Source organism: Myotis nattereri (assembly GCF_964212035.1).
Source record: "Myotis nattereri genome assembly, chromosome: 13".
Classification (NCBI taxonomy): domain Eukaryota; kingdom Metazoa; phylum Chordata; class Mammalia; order Chiroptera; family Vespertilionidae; genus Myotis; species Myotis nattereri.
The window spans coordinates 23,643,012-23,652,636 of NC_138088.1; the positions used below are offsets into that span (position 1 = coordinate 23,643,012).

The window sequence follows — 9,625 nt, forward strand, 5'->3', positions numbered from 1 at the left end:
CTCCAGTGATGGAGGAAGCTAAGGTTCCCTGCCTGCCGCGGCCTGCTCTAAGCTCCGAAAGCAACAAAGTTTCAATTATAGAAGCTAAACAAACCCCAGATACCTGCTTTCAGCAGGCCGTGTCCTCAGCTGCAGTGAGCAGGAGCCAGCTCTCAGCTCTAGTGACGGCAACAAAGTTTCAATTATAGAAGGTAAATAAATCCCAGAATAAGAAAAAAAGGAGAGTCTGGGAGCTTCAGTCGCCGGCCAGCCTGAAAACGGCCCTCAGCCCCTCACCCAGAATGGCCAGGCACCCCAGAGGGGACCCCCACCCTAAAGGGGGTGTGGCCAGCCTGAAAACAGCCATCAGCCCCTCATCCAGGCTGGCCAGGCACCCCAGTGGGGACCCTCACCCTGAAGGGGGTGTGGCCAGCCTGCAAATAGCCATCAGCCCCTCATCCAGGCTGGCCAGGCACCCAAATGGGACCCCCACCCTGATCTGGGACACCCTTCAGGGCAAATTAGCCAGCCCCCAACCGTGCACCAGGCCTCTATTCTATATAGTAAAAGGGTAATATGCAAACTGACCCTAACAGCAGAAAGACTGGGAATGACTGGTCACTATGACACACACTGACCACCAAGGGGCAGATGCTCAATGCAGGAACTGCCCTCTGGTGGTCAGTGAACTCCCACATGGGGGTGCTCTGCTCAGCCACAAGCCAGGCTTATGGCTGCCAATACAGCAGTGGCGGTGGGAGCCTCTCCTGCCTCCTCAGCAGTGCTAAGGATATCTGACTGCAGCTTAGGTCTGCTCCCAGCTGGCAAGTGGACATCCCCCGAGGGCTGCCGGGTTGCCAGAGGGATGTCTGATTGCCAGCTTAGGCCCAATACCTCAGGGAGATGGCCTAAGCCAGCAGGTGGTCATCCCCTGAGGGGTCCCAGACTGGGAGAGGGCACAGGCCGGGCTGAGGGACCCCCCCCCCCTGCCCCAGTGCACAAATTTTTGTGCACCGGGCCTCTAGTTTGATAATAATAGTGAATGTTAGGTTTCTGGTAGTATCATAATTTATTAAACTTATGTGGAAAATCGCCTTTGTTCTTTTTTTAGAAAATATATTTTTATTTATTTCAGGGAGGAAGAAATAGTGAGAGAGGGATAGAAACATCAATGATGCAAGAGAATCATTGATTGGCTGCCTCCTGCATGCCCCCGACTGGGGATCGAGCCTGCAACCTGGGCATGTGCCCTTGACCGGAATCGAACCTGGGACCCTCAGTCCGCAGGCTGAGAGTCTATCCACTGAGCCAAACCAGATAAGGCAGCCTTTGTTCTTAAGAGAATTAACTTTAAAATAGTTCAGAAAAAAACGATATTTAAATCCACTATGGTAAAATGTTCACAAAATATCAGTGTCAATCTATTATTTTTACAGATTTCATATAAATTTGAAAATTTTAAGAATAACTGGAATAAAGTAAAACTAAAGAACTAAAAAATATGAGATTTAATTTTAGCTCATTTCTTTAATAAATACATTTGAAATATTCCCTAAGTAAGGCAATATCAGGTGGGTTTTCACCTTAATCACCACCACCAATATGTGTGAATATAGAAATATTTCTTTCCTCAGGCCACTACCCAGAGATCTTTGGTTGACCTTCACAGAATACATTTTCTTTTTTTAAAATTTTTTAATATGTATTTTTATTGATTTTAGAGAGGAAGGGAGAGAGATAGAAACATCAATGATGAAATAATCATTGATCAGCTGCCTCCTGCTTGCCCCCTACTGGTCCCCTACTGGGGATTGAGCAAGCAACACCAGGCATATGCCCTTTACTGGAATCTGACCTGAAACCCTTCAGTCCGAAGATGATGCTCTATCCACTGAGCAAAACCAGCTAGGGTCACAGAACACATTTTCTAAGCTTTTGTTTATTGTTCACTGTCTAACTCTGTGATGTGTGTGTGTATGTATGTGAGGGGCGGGGGGATTTCATTTCCAGTTTGGCTATTTCCCTGTTGTGTTTTTCAATATGGAAATTATTTGTTTTAAATTTAATAAAATTGAGAAAAAAACTAATTGCTTATAAAAGCATATTTTAAAATGGCAGTCTTAAGTATATTTGGATTTCATTTTTTGAAAAATATTATTCTAGGGGTCGGGCTGGCGGCGGCGGCGGCGGGCGGGAGCCGAGTGCTCCGTGTGCACGTGTGGAGAAGCGGCGGTACCAGCGCGGCGGCGGGAGGCACTCCGCCCCCTCCCGGGACGCAGGGCCGTGCTCCCCTCTCGCGGCCTCCGTCACCCGCTCAGCTCCCTGCCTGAGGCGAGGAGGCCGGCTTGTGGGGTTGAGTGGCCCGAGCGGAGGGCGCCGAGAGCTGAGGTCAGCGGCGTTGATATCGGTGGTAACAACGGCCTCAGCAGGCGGGGAAGATGAAAGGTAGCCGGATCGAGCTGGGAGATGTGACACCACACAATATTAAGCAGCTGAAGAGATTAAACCAGGTCATCTTTCCAGTCAGCTACAATGACAAGTTCTACAAGGATGTGCTGGAGGTTGGCGAGCTAGCAAAACTTGCCTATTTCCATGATATTGCAGTCGGTGCGGTATGCTGCAGAGTGGACCATTCACAGAATCAGAAGAGACTTTACATCATGACACTAGGATGTCTGGCACCATACCGAAGGCTAGGAATAGGAACTAAAATGTTAAATCATGTCTTAAACATCTGTGAAAAAGATGGCACTTTTGACAACATCTATCTGCATGTCCAGATCAGCAACGAATCAGCAATTGACTTCTACAGGAAGTTTGGCTTTGAAATTATTGAGACCAAGAAGAACTACTATAAGAGAATAGAGCCTGCAGATGCTCACGTGCTGCAAAAAAACCTCAAAGTTCCTTCTGGCCAGAATGCAGATGCGCAAAAGACAGGCAACTGAACAAATTACAAATGAACTTTCTTGCACTTGCTTGTCGCCAAATAAAAGAGAGGCCCATTGATTTCCCCACCCCCGACCCCTTTGTTTTGAAGCTTTTCCCACTCCTTGTTCTTGTTTTTCCTCCTTTCTTTCCTTCACTTTCCTCTAAAAGTTTTAATACTTTCAAAATTAATCGTGTTTAGGTTGTTTTTGTTTTCTTGTTTTTGTGAGGTGGTTTGACTGTAGGAAGGAGAGGTATTGATCTGTTTATTTCACAGTTAAGATATATGGTCCCGAAAATTTGGCTATCAATTTCAATTTATTTTTAACTTTTTTTAATGTCCTGCTTTCACATTGAAGGGCAGAACCTACAAAATATATATTTCAAAAGAAAAAAAGCAGTAGCCATATCTTGTTCTCTAATCATAGACAAGTTTAGTGTGTTTGTGGTACTTTGGGTTTTTCAAGACTGTTTGTGGGATACTAATCCCTAGACATTGCCTTCAACTCCACCTTTTGTCCTTCTAAGTACTATCTCAGGAGTTGGACTGTTGTTATCCTTGTAAGAAATACAAAGCTTATTGTGTGTGTGTGTGTGTGTGTGTGTGTGTGTGTGTGTGTGTGTGTGTGTGTGTTTAAGCAATTATTTCTTCCTTCCTCATTGGTGGCTGAGGGTGGGTGGGATAGTTTTGGTAGGTAGTGTTAGACTTTGGTCTCAGTATTTGAGTTAAACTGCTTTTTGCTAACGAGTTGGTTGGTTGTTAGCAGGTTTATTTTTCCTGCTGTTGATTGTTATTAGTGGTGTTAACTTTTAGAGTGTGAGCTGATGGAATTAATTTTTTTTCCAATATTCCAGCTAAAGATATGGCCTTTAACACTGACCTAAAGAGGTTTGTTGTGACTTACTTTTTTTTTCTCCTGTCCCCTTTCTTCAGTAAACCCACAGTAGTTAGTCTAACCTTGAAAATGGAGTTGGTGTCCGTATAGGTCAATACCCCTAAAGAATCCTGAAGCAGGTGTTGTCTATTGGACATATTAAAACATACTTAAAGGTAAGAGTAGATGGACTTGTGGCACAATAAATGCCTTTAATGTCAGTTAATGCAGGCTGTTAAAAGTGTGGCCACTGAGCATTTGATTATGAGGAAAGAATATCTAGACAGTATTTTTGAGAACGACATAGCTGTGCTATTATCTGTTGGAGAACATCCCAGATTTGCTTACATTCTGTGCCTATGATACTAAGTTTAAGGATTTGGGGGAGGGAGAATTGTTAAACATATTACTTCTTTCTTGGAAAAGTAAAAGTCTAGAAGTGTTACCAATGCAAATGTCACTGTGACCTCTACTGATAGAACTGGTTTATGCCAGATCATTTTCTGGTGCATAAGGAGTGGTTTTGACAGGTTGATAACTTTGTAAGAAAAGAGACATCTGAAATTTTCTTGTTTTCCTCCATAGTCCCATCTCCAATATTTAAATTTTTATGATTGCCAATATTGGTGGCCCAACAAATGATCTCATTAGACTTTAAAATAGTGCATAGAGTTTGAAGATCCTGTCATTTGACTTTAAAAGGAAGGTTGTTTCATAATATTTATCCTCATGTAAATTCTGCTGTGAAAGTCTCATCTCTTCAAATATGTTAAATGACAAAATTATTTTACACAGTGTTTATACACACTTTATAATCTTAAGTTCTTATTTGAGAATGTGAAAGTACAAAGTACAATAGACTTCAGCAGTCTTAGTTGAGTGCCAACAATAATACAGAAAAGGAAGATAGTTGATGAATGGGTTTATAGGGTTCTAATCTTAAAATAGTAAAAATGTAGATAGACCATGCTGGTTCTTGGGTATCAGTTACTTCAGCAGTCTAAATCTAAGCTTAGAATAAAAGTTTAGCATTAAGCACCTTTACCTTATGGATAAGCTTCCGCTTGCTCTTGCCAAGAAAAGAGTGCTTGAGTTACAGAAGGCATAATTAGTTTGAAGAATTCAGCCTTTTTGTAAACTTACAGATATCAAAATAGATTTTGATATATAAATGAGTTTTCTGAGATGACACTGCCTCTATTTCTATAACCATTTCACCTGGACTATCAGTCCTATGAATGTATCCCTAAATGTTGTTATTGAAAACCGAATAGCTGCCTCATGACAATTAAGTACTTGTTATTTAAGGAGGAAAAAATATTAAATTTTGAATTGAGTGTGTAGGCTCCCTATCATTATACTGTTTCTTTTTCCACACTAGTCAGTATCTTTAACCTAAATTGTAAATGTTTGTAAAGGGTTAATCATCCTACATCAGACTTGTATTAAATAATTCCATCCACTTATGGAGGAGGAAGAAATAGAAGAGGTAGAAGCTGGGCACTAGTTCATATGCTTATGAGTCAGTAAAGCCTGAAATAAGGCCCCATGTTGAGTTGGTTATTTTAAAATATGATAAAAATTATTATTGAGGTAAAACTATTCTATTAACTGGATGATTGGATTACAGGTTATAACCACCATATTTTTCAGGACAGTTTTTACCGTGGGATGAATAGGTAAAAATTACACTGGATGGCAATTGTATTTGGGTTCTAAAGAAGAAAATCTGTAGAGAAATCTATGCAATATATAATTTGTCCAGATCAGTTTTCATATGGGGAAAGAAGTTCTGAAATATCACCAAAGCAGTTTACTCATCAATTGAAAGTCCTCCAAAAACAGAACTATTGGGAAACCATGGTATGTGGGGTGGAAAAGAAAAGCTCCCTCAGTTTTTTGGAGGGAATAACTTTAAAAGTACTTAAATGGCTAAGTTTACTTGGTGCAGTTAAGAATTAAATTTGTTGATTTTAACATTGCTGTTACATCTGAAATAAACTTATGTGATGTTCTAGTACTAAAAAAAAAAAAGAAAAAAAGAAAAAGAAAAATATTATTCTAGAAAATTGTTATTGTCCATAACAACAATATTCTCCTGCTTTAGAATGTGGTATTACATTGAAAAGCCCATAAGATTTGTACATGTAAGCCTTATACAAATAGAATTATACAGGTTAGCTCAATGTCCATTTTGACAGCTTTACTGAAATAAATTAACATACCAAACACATCAACCATTTAAAGTATACAATTCAGTGGTTTTTAATATACTCCAGAGTTGTGCAACCATAATCACAATCTAATTTTAGAATATTGTCATCATACTAAAAAGAACTCCCGTATCCATTAGCATTAACTTTCTATTTCCAATCCTCCTCCTTCAAACTCCCTCCATAGCCCTAGGCAACCACCAATCTACTTTTACTTCGCATAATATATTCTGGGTTGATCCATGTTGTAGCATGTTTTAGCACTTCATTTCTTTTTATTGCTGAATAATATTACATTGTGTTATCCATGTATCATCAGTTGATGGACATTTGGGTTGTCTCTACTTTAGAGCTATTATGAATAATTTGGCTATAAACATTTGTATACAAATTTTATGTGAGCATATATTTCCATTTCTTTTGGGGATGGAGTTTCTGTGTTATATGGCATGTTTGACATTCTGAGGAAGTCAAACTCTTCTTATAGAAACAATATATTTTCACAAGTGTTATCATGTAAACTGTAATAATGCAGTTAATTAATCAATTATTTAAAATGGTGCAGGAACTAGAGCTTTTATTAATCATAATTGCAATTTTAACCTTAACATATTTCTCAACCCAAAGCAAATTATTCTTCACAATTTTCATTATTTTACACCTTTTTTATATTTGCTTTCAATTATTGTCTTCTTAAAAGTATTTCAGAATCTTATACCGCTTATACCCATGAAGCTGTCAGTTAGAAAAAATATCTTTAAGATTTTAAAAATACCTGGCAGTCAATTTGACATATTTTTAATAAATTAGATCACTTTTTATTAGAACATTAGAAAGAGCTTGCTCTCAAATTAGCTTCTTTTGTGTGTGCATTGAAAACACACTGGCTTACATTTAGCCTTGAGGGGTACACATGTACTTTAATAACCATAAAGAGATTAATTTTCTGTATTAGGCTCTTAAGCATTATCCCTTTAAATTCTGTTTTATATAGTGTGTTCAAATAAAACATGATCAAATAGAGGCTTTGAAAATTAAAAATTTTCAATATCCCCATCTCCTTCCCAAGTAACAAACTGACTATTAAAGCAAGACTCTGTATTAATTTGAAAATGAGCAAGGACTTTGGAATTATATCCACATTGGTCCCTGGTTGCTGTTGTATTAATTATCAGATAATCTACACACTGAGCTGGCACTTTTCATTAAACAGCTGCTAAAACATGAGGTATGAACAATGCCTTATGCTTGAGCTTCAGAAGCATGTACCCTGAGGCTATTTAATATGCCTTAATAAGCTACTGTTTTCCATACAGATAAATTTTACTTAGTTGGAGAGTTTTCTGAGACACCATAGGTTATGACAAATGTCAAATATTCATACCTGCTTAACTCTCTAAATTCATATTAAAATATTAAATTTACATTTAGGCGGTATAAATTTAAAAAAACACCCCATGATATCAAGACCCAATGAAGATAACTGGTTAAGGTTAAGTGAGGTCATAAGAATGGGATCCTGCTCCTATAGGATTAGTGTCCTTATAGAAATTGCTACCAGAGCGTTCTCTCTCTCTCTCTCTCTCTCTCTCTCTCTCTCTCTCTCTCTCTCTCTCTCTATCTCTATCTCTATCTCTATCTCTTTCTCCAGAAAATGTACAGAGAAAACACCATCTGAGGACATAGCAAGAAGAAGGACATCTGACAGACATAAAAAAGCAACTATTTTATTCATAAGGTGGTGAAGGCCTGCGACAGGGTGGGAACCAGATGGAAGGGGGCAATGGGGAAAAGAAGGGTGGAATCTATAATACTCTCAGCAATAAAGATTTAAAAAGGAAAGTGACTAATTCAGCTGAAACCTTCTTCATGAACTTCTACCTCTAGAACTTGGAGAAAATAAATTTCTGTTAAGACACCTCGTGTATGGTATTTTGTTATATCAGCTTGAGCACATTAATACACAATGAAGATGAAAGAACCTTCATAGAATCAGAATCAGATAGGCAGAAAACATGTGACCTAAACAATGCAGAATCTTCCTTTGAAGCACTTTTTTTGTTCCATACAGCAATGACCTGACCCTTCCTTTAACTTCAGTGTTTTGCATTTAAAATTTTGCTGTACACACACAGCTAAACCTCCATGGGAGTCTCACTCTTGTCATACCTAATGCTGAACTGACTTTCTTTCCAAAATCAGACTCTTTCTCATTTATTTACTATAAAAATTCATGGCATTATTATCGTCACACTCATCTTGACTCTTCCTTTTTCCTTTCTTCTTCATTCATTCAAATACCAATTTTTACCATCTAACTATAACATAAATCTGTCTCCACTTCCATAATGAGCAGTTTATTATCACTCCCTAAAGGATCAATTTCTTACCACTTACACTGTTCTTCTGTAAAGGCATGCATGGAATAGATTCACTTGCATATATGCATGTGCTGATAATTCTCACCATTGTCAGCATATCATCATTTTAATACTTTTTATTATTCAGGTACCACCTGCCACATTTTTGTAGGTCTAATCTCTCTCTTTTATAACAAAGCAGTTGAAAAGTTAGGAGGTCATTTTATACATATGGGTTTATTTTCTTTTACTTTATAATACAAAGCTGGCTGATAATTATGGCTGATTGATAATAAGATAATAATAAGTTTTAACCAAAACTTATTATTATCTTATCAGTACTAAATCTTTCAATAATTAAACAAGTATTAAATTCCCTAGAGGTCACCAGCTCTATTTATATTCTGCAATTTTTAAGATTCACAGATCATTGTAGTTAGTTCTAAATTAGTATATTCACATGCAAAACAGATAATTTTAAAGTTTATCTATCTATCTATCTATCTATCTATCTATCTATCTATCTATCTATGGAACAGTTACTTAAAAGACACAAACTACCAAACCTCACACAAGGAGAAATAAATAATTTGAACCTGCCTATATCCATAAAAATAAATGGAGTCAATAATAACCACCAAATTAGAAATCATCAGATCCAGAAGAAATAATATTACTTTTCCAAAATTTCTTTTTGGGAACAGAAGCAAGAGGCAGAGAGAATATGTCATAACTCATTTTATGAGTCCAGCATTACCTTATTACCAAACCAGATAAAGCCATTACATAAAAGAAAAACACAGATCAATATTTTTTTACAAAAATAAATGTAGATATCTTCAACACAATATTAGCAAATAAGGCACAATAATGTATAAAAATATTGAATATAGCCATTTGAGATCTATTTCAGGTATGTAAGGCTGATACAATATTTGAAAATCAAATAATGTAACACTCCACATCACTAGGCTAATAAAGAGAAATAATATGGTCCTATCAATTGGTAACAGAAAAAAATCCACCAACCATTCATGATAAAAACTCTCGGAGAGCTAGGAATAGTGGAAAACTTACTCAACTTAAGAAAGTTATCTACAAAGTGAAGAGCATCTACAAAAAACACACAACCCTGTGGCTACTATAATACTTAATTGTGAGGAACTGGATACTTTCTACCTATGACAGAGAACAGGTCTTGAATGTTGCCTTTCATCACCCCCATTCAACACTGCAATGAACGAATCCTAGCTATCACATTAAGGTAATG

At 37.6% G+C, this 9,625-nt stretch overlaps 1 protein-coding gene across 1 annotated transcript; it reads left to right on the top strand.

The window, feature by feature from the left end:
- Nucleotides 1-2,417: 2,417 nt before the first annotated feature.
- LOC308528970 (N-alpha-acetyltransferase 50-like) lies at nucleotides 2,418-2,927 on the top strand (the record flags this gene model as incomplete). The annotated part of the gene is made up of 1 exon (XM_081104922.1): nucleotides 2,418-2,927. The coding sequence occupies one exon, from the start codon at nucleotides 2,418-2,420 to the stop codon at nucleotides 2,925-2,927; it is 510 nt and encodes a 169-aa protein (XP_080961048.1).
- Nucleotides 2,928-9,625: the final 6,698 nt, after the last annotated feature.